General features: G+C 41.4%; 1 protein-coding gene across 2 annotated transcripts in view; it reads left to right on the top strand.

The window, feature by feature from the left end:
* The window catches only part of Pcsk6 (proprotein convertase subtilisin/kexin type 6), a 181,108-nt gene that overhangs the window by 117,955 nt on the left and 35,489 nt on the right, over positions 1–27,664 (top strand). For both annotated transcript variants that reach the window (XM_047539423.1, XM_047539422.1), the window contains exon 13: positions 3,376–3,512. In XM_047539423.1, coding sequence (XP_047395379.1) covers positions 3,376–3,512 — 137 coding nt within the window. The remainder of the gene's footprint in view (positions 1–3,375; positions 3,513–27,664) is intronic.

The raw sequence follows: 27,664 nt of genomic DNA, 5'->3' as shown, positions 1-27,664 counted from the left end.
AAGTTTGGGGGACTGGGAGAGAATGGGGATACCTTGTTTCCCTTTTTCTAATTAAGAGACAAAGGGAAAAGCAAGTTTCATGTACAAATCAGCATTTCCAGCTTCTCTTGAAAAGGAGAGCTGGTAACTGCCTCCCAGCCCGGGAGGAAGTACCTGTCACCAGAGGTACCATGTCCACAGTATCCATGTGACTCATTTTGGTTACCTGCCTGGGACTACAGCCCTTTTCTGGGCTGTAGGAAACTTTGGAGATTCAGAAATGGGGTAATAAGTGAAAGTTCTCAGAATAGGCCAGACAGAAGTCACCCTTTCTCTTAATTGCTTCTGCCTATGCCCTTGCTTAAGGAGAGGGGGTTTGTGCTACACTCTCCACCCCTCTGCCCAGCTTCCAGGTCCAGGACAGCAAACAGCAGGCAGTGGGCCACATATCAACTTTGTCCTCAATGCACTGGAATCGACCCTGAGATCACATCCTAGCTTATAGGTTCCAAGAACTTAATCACCATGCTCAGCCCCTACTGGAGGTGGGTCTGGCCACACTCTGCCTCTGCCTGTGGAAAGCCAGCACGGGTATGAGCAGTGTGGGGGTGCTAGTCAGCAAGCTGAAGCTTCCTGCTGCTTTACTTCCAGAATATTCATTATTTAATTTTTAGAGATTTCATCTTAAAGCCCATACTTCTAGAATTCCTCGAAAAGTTAGAAGTTCTCCAACCAGGTCCATGGTCCCTGTGCACCCTGACCTAGAGCTGAGCAAAGAGGTTCACCTGCTTCTGTCCACCCCATGCTCCCTGCTCCTTGCTTGAGCCCCACTTCCATTCACTCCTGGATGCATTTACACCTAGAGGCATCTGAGTTTGTGATCCCTGACTCAGAGGCACAGCTGGGTTCCTGTGCAGGTGGTGGCCAGTACCTGCACAGAAAGCCCACAGTGAGGCTTAGAGGTTAGGGCAGCAAGGGGCAGGCAGACAAGGCAGCAGTGACCAGAGGACATTACTTTGGAACCTAGAGACTAGAGCTCATGCCCCAGTTCCTTCATTTCCCAGCTGGACTCCCAAGAGCCAGTCATTTGGCCCCACTATCTCACACCTCTGGAAATGTCATTTCACTCACCTAGAACATGGAGAATAGTACAAGGAAAAAAAAGAATATTACAAGAATTGAAAGTGATAATATAGATAAAAATGCTTGACATAGGTGCCTGGCTGCCCTTCATGTCCTGCTTAAGTCCATCTGGCCATCTGACCCTCAAGAACCTTCCAGCACCCCAACATCACCCCACCTGGGCTCTGTTTTCCTTCCCTTCTGCGTCTCTGGCCAGTGTTGAGCCCCTTGGGATGATACTGAGCATATTCTGCTAGTCTATTTGGATCTGCTTGATTGCAGCTACAGTGCTACTTGTACCTGTGCCATAGAGCACTTTAAAAATTGCCCTGAGGCCACTTGGCAGTCACCTGAGTCTTGAGAATTTTATTCCCCGCTCCAAGGCAGATTTTGTGGTTATATCAAGATTTTGGTTTTAGGATCTATTACCTTCTACTTTACTTCACATCTTACCTAATTTGGCAGCCTTTTCAGGTTGCCAAATTTTTTCACTAAGAATAGGTTGATGTTTGTAAGGACTTCAGCACTTAAAAGACTGTCCTTGTTTCAGCCCCAGTGTTTCAGGTTGCACTTGGCTTTGTGTTTGAAAATCAGCCTTGACCTTGACAATTTCTTACCAGAAAGCACAGAATATCCCTACCACCACCCCTGCATTATTCTCCCTGCAAATAATGTTGCCTTGATGAACATCTTTGTACTTGAGTGTTCAGAGAGCCCCTAAACTGAAGATGGATTCTTACATCACAGGAAACATACATATGTAAATTTCTGATAAATAATAAAGAGCCCTAAGTTAAAAAAATTCTTATTCCAAAAAAGAAATAGAAAATTAGACCATGAAGAAAGAGGAAGAGAGAAGATCCTGGAATTTTTCCTTTGAAGGTAGAAGACTGAGGAGGTTACTCAAGCTAGTTATGTCCTTGAACAGGACCTGAGAAATGGATGGAGGGAGCAAGGGTGTAGATCAGTGGTCGAGCACTTGCCTGGCACAATTGAGGCCTTGGGTTGGACCCCAGCACTGCATACAAAAAATAAATAAATAAATAAAATAAAGGTATACAAAAAAAGAAAGAAATGGATGGAAGCGGAAGGCCCAGAGGCTGGTGGGAATGGTCAGAGAAGACCTTCCAGTCTGGAAGACAAAGACAAAACCTTCAAGGGGATTTCACTGGAGTGGATGCAAGGGAGTCTTTTCCTCCTAGCCCAGGAGTGCCTCCAACTGGCCCTGGAACATAACCAGGCCTGTCATCATTGTCCCCAAATGCAGCTGTTCAGACCTGCCTGGAGGTTCAGAGGAAGCACTTTTCCTGCAATTTTGAGTGGTTGTTCATTTTTCCTTATTTGTAAGAACAGTGCACAGAGCTGACTCTAAGACAAATGTGGACATTTCATTCATCCCACAAATACTCATTTTCAAGAGACTTTTTTTGTGAATACCCTCTGGGGCTTACATGGGTCATGTGGCCCAGCCTGTTTACTTTTGTGCATCTAGGCTCTGGGGTCATGTGTTCTGTAAGATCAGTCCTGGTGAGGTGGCGAGGGTGGGCGGGGAACAAACAACTTATTCAGGAAAGTGGTATTGGAGACATTGGTTGGTGACCTCATAAACACCTGTTGATGATAGAAAGAACACAGAGGGAGAAGTCATGATTTCCCATTCCCCATTGAGTCCCAGATCAGCTCGTTACTGGTGGTTGGGCTGCAACAAGCCAGTAGCCTGGGATCTCGCCTCTAGTAAATTAAGGTGGGAGGAGCTGGGCATGGTGGCACACACCTGTAATCCCACCAACTCAGGAGGCTGACGCTGGAGTTCACAAGTTTGAGGCCAGCTTCAGCAACTTAGCAATACCTATCTCAAAATAAAAAGTACATTTAAAAAAGGACCTGGATGTAGGTGGTAAGTTATTCCTGGGTTCAGTCTCCAGTAATCCCCCGCCACCCCAAAAAAATCAGACAGGTGGGAAGAGACCCCACAAACTGAATCTCCATCTTTTATTGAGCGTGTGAGACCTACCTGCCTCTCTGAATGTTAGAGCTGTTTAGTGAGATAGTGGAGGTGAGACTCAGCTGTGAGAGTTTGAGAACAATCAACATTTGAAAACTGCAGTCTTTGCCTCCCCCTTTCTCACCTCTCTGGCCTGGGGGTGAGCTTCAGCAGGTCTGTAAGGAGTAACTCCTCAAGTGCAGGACAGAACCCTCCTTGAGCTAGTCCCTCTGCCCATCCATCCCAGATCAGGGCCTTCTCATTTTCTAACACTGCATCTCCAATTGCAGGTTGCTGGATTTTTCCAACGAAGGCTTCACAAACTGGGAATTCATGACTGTCCACTGTTGGGGAGAAAAGGCAGAAGGGGAATGGACCCTGGAAATCCAAGACATGCCATCCCAGATCCGTAACACAGAGAAACAAGGTCAGTGACTCTGGGGCATTTCATGTCAACTTTCATATTTCAACCTTTTTAACTCTAGGCCTTTATTTAACTACAGTGTCTCTGTTAACTCTATTTTGTGGAGGCAAAATTCATGTAACATAAAATTCACCATCTTAATCATTTTAAAGTGTATGGTTCGGTGGCTTTTAGTATACTCACTATGTTATACAACCATCACCCTATATAATTCCAGAATATTTTCATCCCCCCAAAGCAAAACCCCATATGCATCAGGGAGTCAGTCTCCATCCCCTCCTCCCCTCCCAGCCTTTACAAGTCCCTAGTGCACTTTCTGTCTCTGTGAATTTGTCTATTCTGAACATTTTATATAAATGGAATAATATAATACGTGGTCTTTGCGTCTGGCTTCTTTTACTTAACGTGCTTTGTTCTTGGTGTAGTGTGCATTATTTTTATAGCCAAAACCATATTTCACTATATTCATGTTCCATTCATTGTTTATCATTCATCCATTGATAGACATTTGGGTCATTTCCATCTTTAGCTATTGGAAATAGTGCTTCTTGAAACATTCATGTGCAAAATTTTGGGTGGACGTGTTTTTGTTTCTCTTAGTTATATACCTTGGAATAGAATTCCTAGGTCATATGGTAACTCTAAGTTTAACTTTTGTATTTTGTGTGTTGCTGGGGATCAGACCCAGAGCTGCACATGTGCTTAGGCAAGCACTCTCACGCTGAGGTACCTCCCCAACCATATGTTTAACTTTTTGAGGAGCAGCCAAACTATTTGCCACAGTGGCTATGCCAATTTACATTCCACCAGCAATGTGTGCGAGGTCCGGTTTCTCCACATCCTCCCTAACACTTGTTATTTACCATTTTTTTTTATAGCCATTCTAAGGGTGTGGAGTGTTATCTGTGGTTTTGATTTGCATTTCCCTGATGACTAATGCTATTGAGCATCTTTTCATGTTCTTACTGTTCATTTGTATATCTTCTTTGGAGAGATGCTTATTCAAGTCCTCTGATCCTTTTTAAAATTGTGTTGCTTATCTTTTTTGTTGTTGTTGTTAAGTTATAAGGGTTTTTATCAGATAATTGATTTGCAAATATTTTTCCCATTCTTGAGGTTGTCTTTTCATTTGGGTGATGATGACTTTTGCTGCATGAAAGTTTTTAATGATGAAGTCCAGTTTATTTTTTATTGTTCTCGTTTATGCTCTCGGTGTCATATTTAAGAAACCGTTGCCTAACCCAGGGTCACAAAGATTTACTTTTATATTTGCTTTTTTTATCTTCTCAGTACTAAGGACTGACTTCAGGGGTGCTGAACCGTTTTTAATTTTATTTTAAGACAGGATCTAACTAATTTATTGAGACTGGCTTTAAATTTTCGATCCTCCTGCCTCAGCCTCCCAAGTCACTGGGATTACTGGCATGTACCACCATGTGGTTTTCCTGTGTTTCCTTTCAGTGATTTTATAGTTTTAGCCCTTACAGTTAGGTCTTTGATTCATCTTGAATTAATTTTTATATATGATATAATAAGAGTCCAAATTCATTCTTTTGTATGAGGTTGTCTGGTCATCCAAGCATTATTTGTTGAAACAACTCTTCTTTCTCAATTGCTTGAACTTGGCACTCTTGTCAAAATCAGCTAGCAGTACAAGGATTTCTTTCTGGACTCCCTGTTCCATTGACCTGTGTATCTGTCTTTATGTCGGTACCAGACCATTTTGATAGCAGTAGCTTTATAATAAATTTTTCAAAACCAGAAAGTGTGAGTCCTTCAACTTTGTTCTTTTTCAAAATTATTTTGGCTATTCTGGTTCCCTTGCAAATCCATATGAAGTCTAGGATAAGCTTATGCATTTCCTATTTTTTTTAAAAATGTATTTGGAATTGTTAGAAATCAAGTCAATTTAGGGAATAATGCCATCTTAACAATTTTAAGTTCTAATCCATGAACATGGGATGCTTTTCTATTTATTTAGCTCTTTTTCTAACTTTGTTCAGCTATACATATGTGTGTGTGGTACTAGGGATTGAACTCGGGGCCTCATGTGAGCTATATCTGCAGTCCAATATTGTTTTTTGTAGGTTTTTGCACACAAGTTTTTTATTGCCTTTGTTAAATTTATTCCTAAGTATTTTATTCCTTTTGATGCTATTGTAAATGGAATGGTTTTCTGAAATTTGATTTTGGATGGCTTATTTCTCTGGTACCCTTTCATAAATCCATTTAGTTAATAATTACTTATTTAACCAATCTTTATTGAATACCTGCAATGAGCCAGGCACTTATCTAGGTGATGGGGGAATAGTCAGGAAAGAAAACCAGAATAATCATCACATCTTACTCTAGAGTCACTTACAAAGGGCAAAGTTCTTCCTATAGCTTTCTGTGGATTCATAATGAAGTATGTGGACTATGTTGGAGTCTTGATTTTCTGTGGAGGACCTTCCTCAAGATTTGCTTTCACCATTCTCTTTTTTTTTTTTTTTTTTTTTTTTTGTGTGTGTGTGTGTGTGTGTGTGTGTGTGCCCTACTGTGAGGACATCTCCCATTTCTTGGTCATTCTGTGGGTGCTTAAGAGACTTCTCCTACCCTGGTTCTTTTCCAATTCTTGGTAACACACAGCCTCAAGGGTTGTTTTTTTAATCAGGAAGGGGAAAAAAGAACATTGTCTTGCTTTTTGCAGAAAATTGACTTTAAATGATCAAGTTATCTGTAGGAATTTTCCTATCCCCAAGTCACCTGCTTTCTGGTTTAAAAAAAGTAAAAAAGAACTAATGTCGAAAAATATTACTTTAACAAATTCTAAAAATATAAAACCCTAAAACTTTAAGTGACCTGAAATTTACATATTTTAAAAATGGAATCTCCTGAATTCTTTTTTTTAAAAGCCCCAAAGTACATCAGCCTCGTATTAAAAATTGAGGGCCAAGGTCCCACACCAGCTGCACCCTCCAGCGCTGCTCTGGGCACCATGCACTAGCCTACCCTGCCTGCTCACCTGGGACACTGGTGACTCTTGGACCTGGGATGTTTACCTGTACCATGAGGAGAACACAACAAGCCCTGTCTGTGTCCTGGGGCATCTGAAATGGGACAGGGCCAACCCCCCAGGGCTGTGCTGCTTTCTCATCTTCCTTCCCTTCTTTTTTCCATTAAGCTCACACCCATGCTATGCAGACTCCCTTGGCTCTGCAGCCACTGCGTACTTTTCTGTACTGACATTACCTGCTATGGCTGTCTGCTGCTCACTCCCAACCCACTCTTGACCATGTTAACAAAACATTGGGGCTTCTCAGGGTTCCCCGGAGTCTCCATAATGCCTGAGTCAGTGTTTCTGTCTCTGTCCTCACCAGGCTATTAAAGCCAGAGCCTGTGCCCCTAACAGGCTCAGCACCCTCTCTAGAGGCATATGGTACCGTGGCTAACTCTGTGGACTTTGAAGCCAAACTCTTACTAATACCTGTGACCACAGTCTTTCTGGGCCTGTCTCCTCATTTAGAAAATGGACTGACGCTGTCCATGCCATTCAATTGTTACAGGATAAAATCAGTCAATACAGGCAGGGTGCTGAGCAGAGCCCAACACACAACAACACTCAGCAGCTCACCCCTTCTAGAAACATCCTCCTCATGCAAATTCAGGATGCCACATCAAATGGGCTGTCCCCACCATGCAGGCTACTCCTGTGGATCTCTGTAGCTGATCCTTCCCCCACACACCCCCAGCATGCTCCTGGGCCTCCTGCTTTGTCTTTGGATCTCAAGCAGCCACACTCAACACTCTACCTGATGGCAGTGCCCCTTACCTGCCCTTCATGCATCCCAGATCTGCTCTGCAACAGCCTCCAGGGCACATGGGATCTAATGGACCTTATACTCTGTGCATCTCAGACAGAATTTCTCAACTACTTCTCCACTGTTCTCCCCATTAATGTGAATAGCCTCCTTGTCTGCTCACTTGCTCAGCCAGAACTCAAGAGTCAACCTCCAATTCTCTTTCTCTACCAGTTGCCCCTAGAATGCATCTTGATCTGCCCACTTCCTTCATCCAGTCCCCTGCTGCCCATTGCTTCCTGCTTCCCCTGGCCTCTCTGCCTCTGCCTCTAGCAGCTAGACGCTTTCCACACAGTAGCTGATAATCCTTTAAAGTACAATTCATATGATCATGCACCCTTGCTAACTACTCCTGGACTCTCGAAGCATAAAGCAAATCCCTAACTTCTTAGCCTAACCTGAAAAGCTGCCAGTACCTCTCCACCATGTTCTGTTTCCTTTGTTCTGTCATACTGACCTCCTTTCAGTTTGCCGAATATGTTCAGTTTTACCCACCCCAGGATCTTTGCATCTGCTGCTCCCTCCACTGGAAATGCTCACTCTCCCTATGGATTCCCATGACTGCAGCTCAGACATGGCCTCTTGGAGAGGTCTCATCTGAACATCTTGGTAGAGATCCTCTTTGCTCCCCCATACTCCCACTCCATGTTACTTCTATGAAAATATAGAGGTTAGAGATGAGAATGAAGGGAAATCAAAATTTGCTAAGATTCTTATTTTACCTTGACAGAGCGAGATAACAGATTATGTTTGATTCTTAACCCTGATATAGACATACCAAATCAAACATCTTTGTATAATATAGTGATAAGCAAAACTCAAAACAAGATGCTGACCTTCCAAATCACTAGAGGGAAATAAAGGTGAAGAAAAATGTATCAATATGCCAAAGAAAAGAAACAAAAGAAATAAAAACTATTTTGAATAGGTACACAAAAATCCTTAACAATACCTTAGGAAGTAAAAATCCATTGGTTTATTCAAAGAATAATACTCCTCTTCAAGAATGTAGTCTTCATTCAAGAAATATTTGTGGGGCATGGACTAGGTTCCAAACACTGCAAATACAGTAGTGAGCAAATGGATTCTGAGCTTTTACTCTAGTTGGTGCGATAGGCCTTTAAATAAGATCACCAAGCAGGGAGTTGTAGTCCATTAGATGATGAGAAGCTCCAAGGAGAAAAATAGAGCAGGGAAAGTTGATAAGGGCACATTAGAGAGCCAGGGGGGACCTCCTGGAAGAAACACTTGAGTAAAGGTTAAAGAGGAGGACGAAATAAGCTACACAGACATCAAGGGAAAGGATGTTCCAAACAAAGGGTTCTTTGGTACAAAGGTCGTGGGGCAGGAGCATGCCTGGGGTGTTCCTGGCATAACAGAGAGGCCTGCAAGTCTCAGAAGACTTGGGGCCAGATTGCACTGGGCTTTATAGGCCATTGCAAGGACTTGGTGGGAAGCCACTGAGGAATTTTAAGCTGGAGAGCACTGATCTGAATGTCAATATTAACAGATTTCCTCACAGCTTTAGAATAGACTGAGTGGGAATGGGAGAGGGACTCGGACAGGGAGGTCATTAGGAGATCATTGCATTAAGAGATGAAGGTGACTCAGACCAGGCAGTGGCAGTGGAGTGTGCAAAGAAGTCAGTTTCTGAAAGTAGAGTTGAGAGATTTGCTGATCAGATCTGGGCTATAATAAGAGGAGAGAGTGGGTATCTGTGACTCCAGAGTTTTTATCCTGCATAATAGAAGAATGAAGTTGTGATTTCATAGATCTGGAAAATCAGGGAGCAGGTATTAAGAGAGAAGATAGAGCGTTCCCTGGGGTAAATTAAAGACACCAGTGATAAGTCCAGGTAGACAGGTACACCTGGAGGTAAGGGGCAGGACTGGTCTAGAAATAATACAGTATGGGGCTGGGGAGATAGCTCAGTCAGTAGAATGCTTGCCTTGTAAGCACAAGGCCCTGGGTTCAATCCCCGCACCCAAAAAAAAAAAAGAAAGAAATAATACAGTATGTGTATTAAATATATGAGCTCTTCAGGGCATATGGGCAATAGAAGATCTGTTTGCATAACAACAATTAACTGCTTTTGGAGCCTACTGTGTGCACACGTGCTGAGTAAGCTTGGGTGTTGCAGCCACACACAGTGTAGAATCACATGGCCCAGCACACCTGTGCACCTGCCCATATGTTTCCTGCTCAGCCAGGTGCTGCCACATCAGCTCCCTGCTTCCTGCACACACAGTGCTCACCAGCTCTGCCTCTTCTTTAATGCTGTCTGGAGCCATGTTGTCTGGTTCCTGCTGTGCCCCCAGTGCCTCCTGTTACATGGTCTGTGCTAGGTACACCATAGATGTTGACAAAATTGATCAGTGCTTGTGGAATTGTCTGTAATCACCATATGACCAGATGCTCTGCATGCTACAAAAGACATAGGATCAGTGGATTCCAGGACTACTTTCCAAGAGTGACCCCAAATTAAGTTCTGACATAAATTGATCTCCATACTTATGCTCGATTAGAATCTGGATCTTTGTTTTTAGGTTGAGATGGGAGCAGAACAAACATTTTGTGGGTGTTAGTAGCTCTGAGCTTTGGTGACTTTTTAGAATTCGAAAGTGGGGACACATTCTCCCGTCTTGTCACAGAGACCATACACATTCCCACAATGGCTTCTGTGATAGGCTCATTCTGCATGAGTTTTATCCTGCAAAGAGACTCCTGAATGTGGTCTTTGCTAGTAAGGGCACGTGCAAGCAAGTGACCTGCCACAGTCCAGGCACAGCAAATCCTTCCTTCTGTGCATGTTGGAAGGAATCCTTTCTCTGGACCTCATGCTCAGCACATCCTGGCATCTGCTTGCCTGCCTCTTACACAGCTGAAGTCCACCGTAGTTCCATCAGCAGCTCTTCACTGTGGGAATCGCACACTGCAGTTGTGGTCAAACCTCTCCAACATGGTCCACCTGTGTTTCTTGCTTTACTTTAGGGTCAACCTCAGAGTTTGGTGCTCAGATGGCAGCTTCAGCCTCCCAGGGTATGCAGTGAATAAGGTGATGGGGTGAAGAGCAAAACATGGGTCAAGGGGACTTGGATAAAAATGAAGTAACCTTTTTCTGGGCTAGTGTGTGAACCTAGCACTTTTGAGGTCAATCTGGAATAAACCCTCTCCCAGTTGTCTCTGCAGTGTCAAAATGGGAGGGTCTGTGTGTCCTAAGGAGCATTCTTCTGATGAATGGTGAGAATGTTCTGCCATGTGCCAGAAGCACAGAGTCCTCAGGTGCAGCTCTGTTTTCAGGAACCAAGAATTACACACACAAGGCCCCAAGCACCACTGACTCAGGAGTGCCCTGAGTCAGGAGAGCAAGCAATGACTTCCGGCTGAAGGAACAAGGAAAGGCTTGTAGGAATGGGTGCACTTTAAGGCCTGCCATGTTTCAGAATCTCCCTGTGTTAATTTTTTCTTTTTTAATCTTAGTAGAACAGAAAATAGGTATCCACAATAGCTTATTAGTGTGCACATTGGGCTCTAGTTCCTCTCTTCACCTAAATACTGATTATAAATGTCCTCCCAGTAGGCTGTCTTGTCCACCTTTAGTTTTTGTAAAATGAAGTGTCATGCAATACCCTTGGGTCACTTGCTTCACTCAACCTACCACCTGGGGTGTGACACCTCAGGACCAGCTTTGCTCACCAGACAGTGGACGGACCACAGATGGAGGTCTCCCATGAAACAGCAAGTCTTCCACACCTGATCAGAGGGCAGATAAGGCAGGGGAGTGTCAGGCTAAGATGTGGGCCTCAGTGACAACCTGCCCCAACTCTGCTCCTCTGGCGGCAGTCCCCAGGGGCTTCCTTGAGTGCAGAGCAGAGATGAGAGTTTCCTGACAGATGACCTGAGGAAGGACTGGCTGCCACAGTGAAGACATTCTTGTGCCCATGGAGGTTTGGCCATAGGCAGGTAAGGCTGTCTAGGAAGGAGAAATCATGACATCGTGCTAAGAAGTTCTCTAGAAATGGCAATAGTGCCAGAAAACACTATCTAACAAGAAGGGTTACAGGATGCTCAGGGTGAGAGGGTACTGTAAGAACCAAGTGCTGTGTGTCCCTTGAAAGTTCACTAAGGCACTATTTCACTGTGCCCATGAACTTAGTCCCAGAGTTGGCACTGTTCACTCTGAGGCCACACCCAAGAGGCTATACCAAGGGAGCCAAAGCAACCTCCAGGACAGCATTTATAATCAGTGCTTGGGAGATGAGGGGAACTGGGCCTTATGGGCACATTAGTGTCTGTTATAGATGCATGATTGTTACAGAGTAGGAAGAGGGAGTGGAAGGGAGGACTGCTTCACAAGTAGTGGTAGTGTGCTGTGTGAAGCAGGATGGTCCCCAACGCCAAGCATGCGGGTCAGTCTGAACATGGTGCACCTCAGCCTGGAAGGGTGACCAATGACCAGGTTTCCCACCAGTTCTGAGATCCAGATCCTGGAGTTTAGGACCCCAGGAGGATTGTCAGGATCAGCTACCCCATTGGTATTGTTGGTGCCAGGGTGTGAACTGATCTCGAATAGCGTGACCTTTCGCGCCCTGGTTATCTGGTGAGGGGGGCTTGGGAGTGTGAGGTCACTGCTGGCCTTGGTGCCAGGCATGGTGCCCAGAAAGAGCAGCGCCATGCTCATTTCTTCACAGGAATCCCAAGAACCTGTTCTCAGAGCAAGATACTTCGCTTCTTTGTTATTTCAACCTCCCTGACAATCTCTGCAACTCAATTGCTTTAAAAAAAAAAAAAAAAAAGGACGGGGGGGAGCTCAGTTTTAATAGTATGCTGAGTAAAAAGTACTTGAAAATCTCAGATAAGACCTGGGGTTTATTAAGTAATTAAGTAATCTGAATCATATGCTAGCTGGTATAATGCTCACCTCTTGGCGGATTGAACTTGGCTTATGTAATTACTTTTAAAACCATTTTCTAAAATTGAGATTAGTCATCCCTTTTCCTCTTCAATTCCTAGACCAAGGGAAGGGCTTTCCTTCTCCCAGGATCACTTTCCTCCAGGAGACAATTAAGGAATGGAAGTAAGCACAGATTCCTCTTCACAGCTGGGCTGCATGTTCAATTAACTGTTCATTCTTGCATCAGCACAATTTGATTGAACTGTGCTTCAGATCTGGGGATACCAGAACTGTGCCCCTTCAGGGCAAGGCATATGCAGTCCTTGCATATGCAGAGTTGCAGGAAGCTTCCATGCAGAGAACCCACAGGGCCACAGAAACAGGGAGCTGGCTGCAGTGAGGTTGGAGCAGGGATGTATTAGTCAGCTTTCCATCACTATGACAAAATATCTGAGAAAAACAACTTGAAAGAAAGAAATGTTTGTTTTGGTTCATGGTTCCAGTGGTCTAAGGTCATTGGCTTCATTGTTTCTGGACCTGTGTTGAGGCAGAACATCATGGTGGGGAGCATGTGGTGGAACAGAGCTGCTCACCTCATGGTGGCCAGGAAGCAAAGATAGAGTGAGAGTAAGGGACTGGAGACAAAATATACTTCTCAAGGACATGCCCCAATGACTTATTTCCTCCAGCTAGTCTCACCTCCTAATGTTTCCAACACCTCCCATTATGCTATGAATCCATCAATGGATTAATCCATTCATAAGGCCAGAGCCCTCATGATCCCATCACCTCCCAATGGCTCCACCTCCAAACTTTGCTGCACTGGGTACCAAAACTTCAACACATAAGCTTTTGAGGGTCATTTAAGATCCAAACCAGAACAAGGGGTAGGAGTCTCATTCCACAGAAAACATCTTGGCTATATTTTAAAGGGTTTCCATACAGAATGCTAACAACTTTCAGTTTGGGAACTGAGTGCAGGGAGTTTCTGTTCTCTGGGAAACTGCATCAGACTTTGGACAAACCTGGGGCAGGATCCTTCTACCTCCAGTGTTCCCAACTCTTCCTTTGTGCTGGGCCCCTTCTGTAAGATGGGACTGTGTGGAAGGCGATGACCCAGGCCATGTAACTGGGGGTAGGGCTTCCCCAACTCACCTCAGAGCCCATTATTTGTGGTCACACCTGGGCCACAAGTCATCGCCTGTGTACCTACATGGGTCAGGCCTGGTTACCCAGTTGTGCATCCCGCTCAACACCCGTAGGCAAAGGAAGGGCACCCTGGTGCCTGTGAAGCATGGGTCCTCCCCTACACAGCAGGAATTGGACTTGGCTTTGTGTAGCACAAGGGGTGTCTTTGTTTGGTGCTTCTCTCATCCATTCAGCACACACTTAACTACTATGTGTCAGGTCTGCTAGGTAGGCAGGAGGGTAAGGTCTTCTCATTCTTTGCCTCTGTGTCCCCTCCAGTATAGAGGGTTGGGCTCATGTCCTTCAGAGGGTGCTCCTACCAGGGTATAGTTTCTCTCTGTCTAGGGCTGCAACCTCACTAACATAGTCTGGGCCTCCCTCTAGATCCAAGAGCCCACCTAAGGAGCTTGGGTATTTCCCACCATTTTCCCCTGCCAGGGGAACTGTGGGGCATCAGCATTCAAATGGAGAAAATAATCCAGCATGCTTTGCCATCCTCTTTCTATAATCAACATCATGTATCTTACTTCATGACTCCAAAGGGTTTTAGTTTTAATACTTGATATTCACATAGTAATAAATAGACTGTCTGAGATAATTGATAGCACTCTTTAAAATTCTGTATCATTCTCTTGAACACTGAGAATTCACTTTCTGATTAAAATTTCTTCTTTCTCATTCCTTTCCGCTGTTTCCAAAAGAGTGACCCACATGTACTGTTTTTCTTATTTCTAGATGCCCACCAATCTAGGAAAGAAGTCAAATTTATCAAAAGATCGAGAGGGCCTAAGGATGATTGTTTCTGCTTGTGTTCTCCAGTGGACACTGGTCCTAGTTGTTCTCATTATTATTAAAAATCAGTGTAGAATTGTGAGCTCTTAAATAGTAACAGATGATAATAAGGAATTAAGGTTTCCAAAAATGTTTGAATGAAATATTGCTACATGTCTGGAGTTTGCTCTAAAATATGCCAGGAATTATGGAGTGGAGGAGCAGCAAGGGGATGGCAAAGCAAGATTGGCAAAATACAGATGGATGTTGGGCCAGATAAGGAGAATAGGGGAGTGCATTGCGTTGTTTCCTCTATTTTGTATTTATTTGAAAATTTCCATGATGAAAAGTTGTTTTAAAAGCATGAGGATCATCTTTCCCAAAGAGGTCAGAATGAAGAACTATCAAAGAGATTTAGGTTTTCTAATAATAAAAAAAAGCCATAAAGATTAGTTGCTTTATGTTTTGTTGCTAGGGAAAAAATGCTCAGTGCACCATGGAAAACTAGTTTTTTTATATTTGAGCTTTTTTTTTTTTTTTAAATCTCCAGTCAGCCAGTCTGACATCTATCGATAAATATAGGACTTATGTGGAGGGGCAGCATATGTGTGGACATGTAGGCATGTGTGTCTATGTATGCACATGCTTGTGTGGTATCGTGTATATGTGTGTGTGTGTGTGTGTGTATCTGGGTTTGTAGGTGTAAATGTATCTGTGTCATGTGAATGATTGCTTATAAAGCTTATCTGGAAAAGTGAGCATAGAGACTACCTAGAGAAATTCTGAAAAATATCAGCTGCAGATATTTAAACCTATCTTTAAACTATAATTAAAATGGTATGGAACTGGTGCTAGAATATACAGGTAAGTCAAGGGAACAGTAGGACAGTCCATAAATAAGTCCACACATACTAAGGACAGTCATCCCTCTGTGTCTGTGGGAGATTGGTTCCAGGACCCCCGTGGGTACCAAAATCCTTAGATGCTCAAGTCTCTTACATAAAATGATGTAGTATTTGTGTCTAACCTACATGCTGTTCCTGTATACTTTAAATTTTCTCTGGATGAATTATATCTAATACAATGTAAATGCTATGGAAATAGGGGGAAATAAAGAGAAAAAATTCTATACATGGTTGTCAAATATTTTTAATCTGCAATTGATTGAATTAATGGATTAAAAACCCACAGATACAGAGGGCTGTGTAGCACTTCAAATTGGTGGGGAAGGAATGAAGTGTTGAGTAAAAGCTATTGACAACTGGCTAACCACTTGGAAAAGAAATAATTCTTATGATTGATGAATACACAAAAAATTAGAAACTTCTGTTTGGCAAAAAAATACAATATTAAAATTAGAAAAATATTTATAAACTATTTTAGAGAAACAAATAATTCACAGATGGCTTTTTCACTTCTATCCCATGGATTGGCAAACTTTGGGGGGTAAATGGCCAGATAGTAAATATATTAGGCTTTCTGGTCTCTGTGACAATTACTCAATACTGCCACTGTATTGCTGAAGAAAATACATAGCTGAATGGTGTACTGTGTTCTAATATAACTTGACCCCCCCAAAACACGTGGGTCTGTGGTCACCATTCTGCCCCTTGCCCTACCCTATTTACAAGTCACTGTTAAGTTTAACGTTGTGTCTTGGTAAGTAAGAGGCCTGTTCCCTTGGGTATTATTTGAGGCATCCCATCACATTCCCATTTTCCTACCCCTTGGGTCTATATGGTGTAGCATGCAGTTTACAAGTTCCGTGTAGCCATTAGATTCTCGGAGAATGCTTTCACTGGTTTTTGCCATATTCTTGTATCCATAGCCAACTTATAGTGGAAATTCATAACAACTCTCCTTCTGATATAAATGCTGGTTAAAATTTTTGTCAGAGAAACCACAAAGACGTGTAGTAACTTTGTTCATCCATGATGTGAGCGACTTCTATACTGGATAATAGTTTCCAAACATGGGAAGAATATTTTTCCCTATTTTTTTATGCCACTCATAACTCACACTCATAATGGCTGCAGACACAACAGATTTTAAGTTTAATCTACATCATTGACATCTTCTCCATCACTTTGTTAAGTCTAGAAAAGCGACAAATAAATCAAGCCCTTATTTGTAGCATTCGTCCATTTCACTGTGGGAATATTCCCACCATGGCTGATTTTAAGTGTTAAAAGATACACAGAGGCATGTTAAAATTTTAAGGGGTTTATATGAGCAAATAGCAATTAATGGACCAAGCAGCACCAAACCCCAGCAGGGTGATACCTGGGGTTGAAGGGAAACCTTTCATAGGGTGAGGAAAGGAATTATTTGATTGGTTAAAAGTTTTAAAAGTTGCCTTATTTGGACTATCCTGGTAGGAAGTTCAGAACAATAAAACTAGTACCCATTGGCCACCCATGATTGGTTAAACTTAAGTTTTATTTTCTTTTAAATTAGCCACTTCAAGGAAAGAAGTCTGAACAAGTTTTGGTGTGCTTATGTAGGAACTTATGGGCTATAGCTCCCAGTCTTTCAGGCTCCTATTTAATATTTGAATACAAGTCACCAAGGTGACACCATCAGAAGCAGAATTGGAAGATGCACGGCTGCCACTATTGGATAGCATTTCCACTGTATACACAGAGTCGACCAAAGTGACCCCCCAAAACCTAAATAATGATGAAATATAATAAAACAGTTAGGAAGCGATGACTTTGGGGCATTCTTCTCTTCCCCCCCCCCAATGCTGGGGATAGAATCCAGGGCCTCACTTGTACTAGGCAAGTGCTCTACTGCTAAGCTACACCCCCAGCCCTCTTTGTTCAACATATGACTGAAGCTCAGACCTTACACAGAGCTCTGCTCCCCACCTCCAACTCATCTATATGAAAATAGAACCAGCCCTCCAAATAGAGCCTTGTCTTTACCCAAGACTATCCATCCCAGTCAGGGGTTCTTGTTTCATTGGTTTATTTCTTTCCATGACCCACCAAGGTCTAGTGGCCATTGATTTAACTGCTTATTTAATAAATAAAATGAAAAGGGATGTGACTCAGTGGTTAAGTACCCTCTGGATTCATTCCCCAGTACTAAATATTTATATATGTATATGTATATATGTATACATATACATGTATATATCTGTATATATATGTGTGTGTGTATATATATATATATGTATATATGGAAGTGTCTATCTCTAATAGAATTTTCTTTCTTTTTTTCTTTCTTTCTTTCCTTCTTTCTTTTCTTTTCTTTTTCCTTCCTTCCTTCCTTCCTTCCTTCCTTCCTTCCTTTCTTGACACTGGTGATTGAACCTAGGGGCACTCTATCACTGAGCCACATACCCAACTCTTTAACCCTTTTTATTTTTTATTTTGAGACAGGGACTTGCTAAGTTGGCGAGGGTCTCACTAAATTGCTGAGGCTCAGCTCAAACTTGCAGTCCTCCTGCCTCAGCCTCCCGAGTCACTGGAATTATAGGTGTGTGCCACCATGCCTAGCAGGTAGATACTTTCTTTATGTCTAACATCTCAACCTCCCCAAGGTTAGATGATCACAAACAGCTTTATATTTTGTTTTAGCCTTAATATTTAAAGAGTTTTTACAGATCACTAAGAAATACTTAATGCATCTGTTGTGAACAAACTGTGCTATTAAGATAGAGTCCTGAGGACAGGTAATTTCACAGGATCAGCTGCAGGTGTCAAATTGAAGTGGTTCATTTGCCACCACAGACAGGAGAAACCTCATTGAACTAAAGCCCAGGACAGAGTTGAAAATTGCTGTAGCAATCGTCCTGGGCAAGGGTTCTGACAAGTGAGGAGGTGACAGGGTCAGTGTGTTGCTATACCTCTATCTTAGGTGTCCTTCCATTTATGTGTTTCAAAAGAGAAGTTTGCATCATTCAGTGGTCTGATGTGTTTGATAAACTCAGAGACAGGTGTGGTTTCCTTGATAACGTGTTTGATATGTCCATGCATCTATGTGCTTCTGACTTAATTCCATAAGCACACAGGGGGTCATTTTTTGTTAGTACTATTACTTTATCAGTTTGTAATTTATGATTGTGCTGTGCATCTGGGTGTTGTTCTTTTCAGTGAATTCTGTTATGTCCAAGGTCTAGTGGTCACTTATTGTCCAGACAAGGTACCATGCCACTCTGCCTTAGCACATGAATTCAAAATGTAGTAGCTCATGTCAAACTGCTGTTCTCTGCAACAACATGGGGTAACTCAGAGCAGGGCACAGCCTGCTCCCCATAACACCTTACTAGAAGAAGAAGCAAAGAGCCATTCATACAAAATACAAATAACCAATGAATGAAAGATATTCAACCTCTGCAATAATCAAAGAAAATACAAATTGAAACACAAGAACTAGATATCATGGTAGCAGACCAACAAACGGAAGTTCTAGGTTTATAAAACAAATACCATAAAATGAATGACATTTTGCTCTTGGGGCCACAGTGTGGGCCCCAATACCAGCTCTACCAGTTGTGGACTGAGAGACCTCGTGGCTAGGAATAACCCAGTCATGAGGAGCACATTATGAGCCCCTGATAGGAGAAGCTTGTCTAGTGACATCTGAACCTTTTTCTCTCCTCTTCTCACCCTTCCACAAGTACAGATTTTACCATAGATTTTAGGAATGGGTTCAAGGGCCCTGTGGGGAAATTGCAGCCCAGGGGCCACACCTGTCTGTGTGCCTTTGAGGAAGATTGAATTGATTGTAACTTCTGGAAAAACCAGGAATTTGAAAAGAGTAGAATCCAGGGTTTGTGAAGGCAAGCTAGATGGCCCTCAGTTAACTGGCCCCTGGGAAACTCTTTCAAAATTCAGCAGGTACATTTCTGTTCTTCCTCTCTTCTCCTTAAGCAACATTTTTTTTTTACAAGCAAAGCAAACAAAAATTTGCTTATCAACAGCTTTGTGTCCAAACTGTTTTGAGGAGATAATAAACCAGGATTTTGCACTGGCTTCCCAGTGGCTTTTGTGTTGCACTTGGGCATGTTCCCCAGGGTCAAAGCTATTAAAGCAGTTCCCACACATCTTGGCTTTCTTTGGAGCTCAGCCCGGTACACCTGACTCCTCTTGTTCATTTCCATGGAATCCTGTCTTTGGTTCTCTCCTTCCCATGAACTTGAAAGTCGAAGCTGGGCAAGATCAAAGAGGTCTACTCAGAAGGGTAGTGCTTTTGTCAAAACTTGCAAAGTAAGCTCCAGAGCGAGAGACTGGGATAAGTTAGGAAGACCAAACCTAAACCAGAGTCTAGTGGACCTGACTGAAAGGAGAAGTGGGCAGTGGGAAGGCAAGCAGGCCGCTGTGTACACTGAAGTCGCTACTGGGGCTTTGGGGCTCGGGACAGTGCTGTGGGTGAGGCAAGAGCAGAGCTTCTGGCAAGTGTAGCCTGGGTTCCAACTGGTCTGGTCATGAAACTTCACAATCCCTGGATCTGCACATATATGGTGGGAATGATATCCCTGAGTCTGCACGAAATTCAAATATAGGAGAGCTTTATGTAACAAATCCTCTCTGAAGAATTCTAAAGGTTTCAGGATTATAACCTTTGTCCATAGTGCATGTAATGTCAACACCAATAAATATTTCTAGACATTAAACTTCTACAGAATCAACTACACATGCCAGTAATTTACCAAATTCTGCAACTTTGTTTCTTGCTGTTATATAGTATCTCACAAAGTTGCTGCGCTTGCTTAAATGGAAGACTACACAAAACCTAGGAAAATAGGTTCTTTTCAAACATTGCTCATAATAGTTTATGATTTATACCTTGAAGCATGTGTATTGATTATGTTTTACTCCCTAAATGTCACACTGGACTCCTGGTGTGCCTCCACATATTAGCCCAGCCCTGCCCACTCCCCTACCTGGGCCTCACCTCTTGCCCAGTGGAGAGGTCTGGCCCTCACTTCCTCTCCTGGGCTCCTCCACAGATACAGGCTAGGCTTTGACATGGCTACCCTTGTTCCTGTCCAGGGAGGAACTGCAGTGGCCCCAGGGGTCAGCCCAGCAGGACTGAGGCTCCAACCTTTCTCTTCACTTCCGGGTGAGGCTTGGCACCTGGCCTCCCCAGTATATAAACTGCTCAAAAGGTTTGGCCAAAGGTAGCAAAGAAAGCTCACCCCAGCAGACAGTGTAAGGCCCGGTGTCCCATGAGGTCAGTGTTCCTACCCAGGCCACCTGCTCTTTTGGTTCACCTTGAAACAAGCCACCTCACTTTTGTCCCTGTCTCCCCCTCAGTCTCATGACCTTGGGATGCCACCTCCCAGCACAGCCTCAACTTCACTTCAGACCCTCATCTTCTAGAGAACCTGGGCTAAAATACATGTTCAGGTGGCAGATTGAACAAGAGCTTTGATCATCTCTGTGAAATATTGCACAGGAATAGATATCGAAAGCATGGCATGTAGAACTGGCCCAATGTGACTCCACCATGGCCTTTCGAAGTCCAGGACAGGTCTCTAATCTCTCTCCCCCGATAACTCAGCACTGAAAACATGGTTAATAAGTAGTTGTTGAATGATTGAATGAGCAAGCATGCATGCAAGCATGAACCTTATTTAAATCAAGAGCTCATGTAATTTTAATCAACTCTATTTTCAGCTGTGCATCCTTGGTAAAATGTTTAATAATTGGTTAAAGGGGGAAGAAATTAGCCTTTCCTGTGTGACAGTTTTTCCCGTTTTTCATCATAAAGCATTCCATGGTTTCTCAATTTCCATTGGTGGTGGTTCTTTCATACGCGTCTTTTTGCCCACGAGCATAACTGTTCTCATTTTATTGCAAACTTTATTGACCTCTGCTTTATTGACATCTGTTTTGAGCTAAACTTCATTTCTAAGATAAGAGTTGGAATTTGGCAATCTGTGTTCGATGACTCAATCTATCTTGTGCTAAAAAGGAAGACAAATTTAAAACACAAGCCTTCTGTGCCGGCTTCAAAGTTTTTCACTAAATTTTTATTTCTGGAAAGTGCGATTATAGAGTGTCACTCCTGCTTCCTTGGATACAGAACTGAAGATCTTGGTCCCATTTTCAAACAGTCGCCATGCACATCTTTGTCAGAAAGTTCCATTTTTAGCTCCATTTGCATTAATATTGTATGTAGTTGATCACTTTCCCTCCCTTTTACTATTTCTTGTTTTTGTTTGTTTTTTGTTTTTGCATTAGGGATTGAACCTAGGGGCATTTAGCCACTGAGCTACACCTTTGGCCCCTTTATTTTGAAACAGGGCCTCATTAAGTTGCTGGGGCTAGCCTCCAATTTGCCATCCTCCTACCTCAGCCTCCCTAGTCACTGGGTTAGCAATGTGCCACCATGCCCGGCCCCTTCTACTCTTTCAGGGGATCATTGTAGAATATTTTCCCCTCAAACTCCTACTTCAAGAATAAAAGAGGTCCACTATCCTGTGTTTAGGTGTAGTAGAAACTCAGCTACCTCTGTGCATATTGTGTGGGTCATAGTATCACTGATTCAGTCCTATTTCTCCCAGTAGCAAATGTAACAAAAAGATGAGATTGGTCCTTCCTCATATTTATTTTTTGCAAATAAAATAAAAAATGTTGATGAAAAAAATTAGACACAGGGAAGAGGAAAAACTCTCCTGCAATGCCTTTCTCAGTGTCATTCGTCAGATTTAGAAACCAAAGTCTGCCTCAGGATTCCTGCTGCCTGTCTGGTCAGCATTCCAACAACCAGATCCACTCCAGAAAATGTGAGTGCCTTTAATTTTTGAACATAAGTAATACAACTTATTTTGAGAAACACATTAGGTTCAAAAATATCTCTGTATTTCCATTCAGGCTTTTTTTTTTCTTTTCCCTAACATTTTACAGAGCTCTAGCCATGTTGCATGTATAACTTTGTATTTCTTTCGGTTACTTGCATATCAAACAATTTTAATGTCATTATAGATTCTTTTTCAAAAATCTATTCTTTTTCAAAAATAATCTTAACTTTCCCCTCCATAACTTTGACAATTTCTTTTCTTTTAATTTCAAGTTTGCTTATAGTTTGATTTTCTTATTAATCTGTTCGGATTTTTTTTTTTTTAAGTATATGGTAATCTAAATATCTTTTTCTAAATTTCAACAAATTACCCCAAAACAAGAATTAAACTGTTAAAAGATACTGTGAATTTTCATTTTCAAATTCAAAAGACCAAGAATCTTGAAACTTGCCTGCCATAGGAAAGAATTTTGAATAAGGGTGGAAATGTTGATATCCAAAGAGCCAAAAAGTGCATGGAATTATGAAACCAGCTTTCACTTTGGGACATTTGCCAAGTCTATGGAGCCCCCCTCAGGTGGAGAGTCTTTTAGCAGACCTTTAATGATACTGGGACTTCAAAGGCACCCGAGAAAGAAAGAAACAGAAAAAGGTAGAATTGAAATACAGAAAACAGTTATTAGAAACCCAGAGACAGTGAGTATATGGGGGTATCCATGGTGGAGCATTTGCCTAGCATGCTGAAGGCCCTGGGTTCAGTCCCCAGCACTGAAAAGTCCAAGCAACAACAGCAGAGTTTCAACAAAGATAAGTAGAGTAATTGCTCCACTTAAAACACAAAGATTGTCATATTTTTTAATGCTGTTGAGCCAGACATATTCCATTTACCCAGCTGATGCATTCTTCACTCGGGAGGTGACCTATCCACACTGCCTTGCCCCTTATTTATGTTTGAATTCAGCAAGGGGGATACTCTAGCAGGAGAGTGGAGGGAGGGTAGAGCTGCTAATTATGAGTTAGTTATTCACCCAGTCCTCCAGCAGCCAGTATCCCCCAAGGTCCCAGCCCACCCCGACTTGTTTGTGGAACACTAGCCCCAGGGACCACATCATCCCTTGTAGCTTCCTTTGGCTCTGCTCACACCTTGTAAATAATCTATTTATTGAAACCTCCTTAGATTATTCTACTTTAATTATGCCATCTGCTTCCTGCTGGAGCTGACTATTATAATTATATGCAAGAAAACAATCTAAAAGGTGGGAAAACAGAAAAATGGAAAATAAAGTGAACAGGAAAAGATAGGAGGCAACTAATAACTGAAACAAAGTCGGATAGTTATAGTAACATCAAACACACAGAAATGTTATGGTTATAAAGAGTTCTTTGTATCACTATATAAAGGATCATTACATATTGATGAAAGGTTTGGTTCAATTCTATAAGTTCTACTTCTAATCTTATATGTAATTCATAACAGAACCTTAAAATGCATAAAGCAAAAACTCATTAAAACTGCAAAGAAAGGATAAACACACACAAGAGAGGACATATAGTGTACCTAAAATATATTTGGTAGATAAAACAGCAAAGATCCATAAGAATAAAAAATTTGAACATCACATTCCATTTATACTTGAAAAGCCAGTGTGGCCGGGTGCAGTGGCACACACCTGTAATCCCAGTGGCTCAAGAGGTTGAGGCAGGAGGATCATGAGTTCAAAGCCAGTCTCAGCAAATAAGCAAGACCCTGAGCAACCCTGTTTCTAAATAAAATACAAAAGGCTGGGGATGTGGCTCAGTGGTTAAGTGCCCCTGGGTTCAATCTCCAGCACACACACACCCCAGAAAAAAGAAAGTAAAATAAAAGCGAGCGTGTATCTGGGCACAGTGACACATGACTGTAATCCCAGGAGCCTGAAGCAGGAGAATCACAAATTCGAGGTCAGCCTGAGCAACTTAGCAGGACCCTGTCTCAAAATAAAATTTAGGGCTGGGGAGGTAGTTCAAAGGCATAATGTTCATGGGTTCAACCCCCAGTACTGAAAGAAAAAAAAAAAAAAAAAGCCAATGTATTCTTGGGTACAATTTCCATTATGGCCATTAAATCTAAATTGTCCCTTGTGATGTTCAAATATTCTAAAATCATGATGAGACAGTTATCTTTCTGATTTTGATTTCTAAATTAAGTGTAATGCTAAATATCCAACTTAAGATGATAGAAAAAGACCAACAACATAAATTTAAAGAACACAGAAAGATTTTTAAAATAGCAAAAATTAATGAAATAGAAAATAAACATAAGCAGACAAAATCAACAAAGCCACAAATTGGTTCTTTGAAGAAATTAATAAAATTGATAAAACTCTAAGAAGAGCAATTAAGGAAAAACTAAGAATATTTCAGGAATGAAATGAGGAACATGATTATAGATCTTATAATATTAAGATATTACAAACAATTTTGTGACCAAAAAAGAACAAATTTCAAGAAAAAAACACAACTTCACAAAACTGAAACAAGTTGAAATAAAATTTAAAATTGTCCTACTTATGAAACTGATTCTATAATTTAAAAGAAAACTCAAGGTCAGATATGGATGCACTGGCAATTCAACTAAACATTTAAATGGAAGAAGTAACGTCAATATTCCATAAACTCTTCCAGACAGTAAGAATAGAGGGACACCACCCCCAAATACTTTGATAAAACCAATATATCCTTGATATCAAATCCCATGAGCCTATGATGAGAATGGAAATTTTTCTGCCAACTCACTCAAGAATACAAATCTGAAAATTCAAAGTCCAATATCAATAAATGAAATCCAACAGCATTTAAAAAGTAAGATAACACTGTTTGTTTTCCTGCCTTATTTTTGTTTAATCAAGTATTTTTCAGTATTCCATTTTATTTCCTCTATTAGCTTTTTAGCCCTCCTTTGAGTGGTTGCTCTGTGGATTACAATGTGCACCCTTAATTTTTTGCAGTTAATTTAGAATTAAGATTGAAGGGCCGGGCACAATGGCACACACTGGTAATCCCAGTGACTCAGGAGGCTGAGACAGAAGGATCACAAGTTTGAGGCCCGCCTGAGCAACTTTGTGAGACCCTCTCTCAAAATAAAATTTTTAAAAAGGGCTGTGGCTATAACTTAATGGTAGAGTACTCCCTGGGTTCAATCCCCAGTCCTTGGGGTTGGTGGAATAGGGCCGGGGAGAACTGAACAGTTTCATACTTCACAACTGACAAAACCTGGTGACCATGTGATTCCATCATTGTACTCTGGCAGTGTCATATATTTTACCTCTGGGTACATTGTAAACTTCATCTTACAGGGAAATTGTTGAAGCAGTCTTTAAAGAAATTAAGGGGAAAAAACCCTACTCTTCAATGTTTACCAATACATTTAGCATTCTCAGTACTCTTTCTTCTTCTCTGTAGATCCAGATTATCATCTGGTATCATTTTTCCTCAGTTTAAAGAATTTCCTTTACCATTTCTTGTTGTGTTGGTTTGTTGGTAATGAATTTGCTCAACTTTGATTTACTTAAAAGTGTCTTTGTTTCAACCCATATTTGAATGGTATTTTCACTGGACATAAATTTTTGGCTTAGAAGTTTTTTTTTTTTTTAATTTCATCACTTTAAAGATATTACATTTTCATCTGACCTACATTGCTTTCGATGGGAAAGGTTTACATTTACCCTGCAAATGTTATTTACATCTGAGCCAACTGGTATACTATAACATTTCCTTTCTCTTATGAGCTAGGAAGTTTGCTGTATACAAAATGAATAAACAAATAAAAAGCACATTTCATATTCCAGGAACACGCAGAACTTCCAATCAGCTTTTTAGTGCCTTCCTACTAAATAAATAGGAAAGAATGCCCAAGAATCACCAAACATTGTAGGAAATTACTCAGTATTAAAGTAGAAACAAACTTTCACAGAGAATAAACTTGGAGGGAAAGGAGCAATTCAGACAGCAAAAGGAAACTTCCAACAACACTGTCATTCTCTGGGAAGAGAAGATATTTCAGACAAACAGGATCAGGCTGCAGCATTTTTTAAATGAACATCAGGAGAACCAGAAAAATGCCTTCAAATGTTTAAATAGGAGACAAAAATTAAAAGTTCAAGCCAGATACGGTGGCACACACCTGTAGTCCTAGCCAGTGGGGAGGCTGAGACAGGCTGATCACTTGAGCCCAGGAGTTTGAGACCAGCCTTGGTAACACAATGAGACCTCAACTCAAACAATAATAATAATAATTCAGTAGATAAGTTATAAAATAAACTTGATAAGCCTCCCAGAAAATGAAACAGAAGTAAGGGAGATACTAAATATTGACCTGGTAAGAAACTGTGTATTGGAGGAAGAATGGGGGAGACGTGAGTATGTATAGGATGGCTTAAGAGAACTCAATTCCCTGCTTCCAGGCTACGAAGTCATCAAATGATGTCTCAAATTAAGAAACTGGGACATAGCATAGAAATATTTTTAATGGAGTAGTAAATGTTAGAAAAACTGACTCAAAATGTTAAAAGATACTGTATGTGGTGGGTAGCAGGATTCAAAGAGGTAGAAAGGAGCGAAGCAAAGAACCATGTTACTTACACTCTTTGTTACAAACCTTGGACTATTGTTTGACTTTTTTTTTTTTTTTTGGTGGTGCTGGGGATCGAACCTGGGGCCTTGTGCTTGCAAGGCAAGCACTCTACCGACTGAGCTATCTCCCCAGCTCCCATTGTTTGACTTTTCAAACTATTAATATATTACTTTGAAAAAAACTGAAAGATATTTAAAAATGGTATTTCTGTGTTCCCTAACCTTATAGATGCTATTAAGAAAAGTGCTATGTTGTGCATTGTTACTTATACTGTTCTTTACTAAATATACATAGTAGCCCCCTCCCAACACCTTTCCGTGGTTTTTATTTCCGTTGTTTTAGTTATCTGTGGCCTGGAAAAATTAAAAGAAAAATTCTAGAAATACACAATTTGTAACTTTACATTGCATGCTGTTCCTGTAGGATAATGAAGTCTCATGTTTTCCTATTCATCCAGCTCAGAATAGGAATCATCTCTTTCCCCAGTGTATCCACACTGTATGCACTATCTGCCCATTAGTCACTTATTAGCTGTTGAGGTTACCAGATCCGCTATCTTGTTATCACAGTGCTTGTGTTCAAGTAACTTTTAGTTTACTTAATCATGGTCATAACATAAGAATAATAATAATGCCAGCAATTATTTGCCAAAGAGAAACCATTAAGTGCATCCTTTAAGTGTAAAGGTGAAAGTTCTTGCCTTAATATGAAAAGAAAGAAAAAGTGTTTGCTGAGGTTGCTAAGATCTACAGTAAAAACAAGTTTTGTATCTGTGATATTATGAAGAGGATAAATAAGTTCATACTAATTTTGCAGTCACACCTCAAACTGTAGAAGTTATAGCTACAGTGAGAGATTATTAGTGATTATTAGTTAAGAAGTGATTATTAGTTAAGATGGAAAAGGAATTGAATGTGCATTATGCATGTACAGGAAATCATATTATTTAGAGGGTTCAGTACTATGTGTGGTTTCAGGCATCTACTGGGAATCTTGGAACATACCCCCACAGATAAGAGGAAACTACTATATTTTCTTTTGTACCTCACCCAAATAAAAATTGGAGCTTAGTTTTCTGGGATCCCTTTTCTGCCAG

Source organism: Sciurus carolinensis, chromosome 2 (assembly GCF_902686445.1).
Source record: "Sciurus carolinensis chromosome 2, mSciCar1.2, whole genome shotgun sequence".
In the NCBI taxonomy this organism is placed as follows: domain Eukaryota; kingdom Metazoa; phylum Chordata; class Mammalia; order Rodentia; family Sciuridae; genus Sciurus; species Sciurus carolinensis.
The sequence above is the reverse complement of the archived record's forward strand: the minus strand, read 5'-3'. Positions and strand labels throughout refer to the sequence as shown.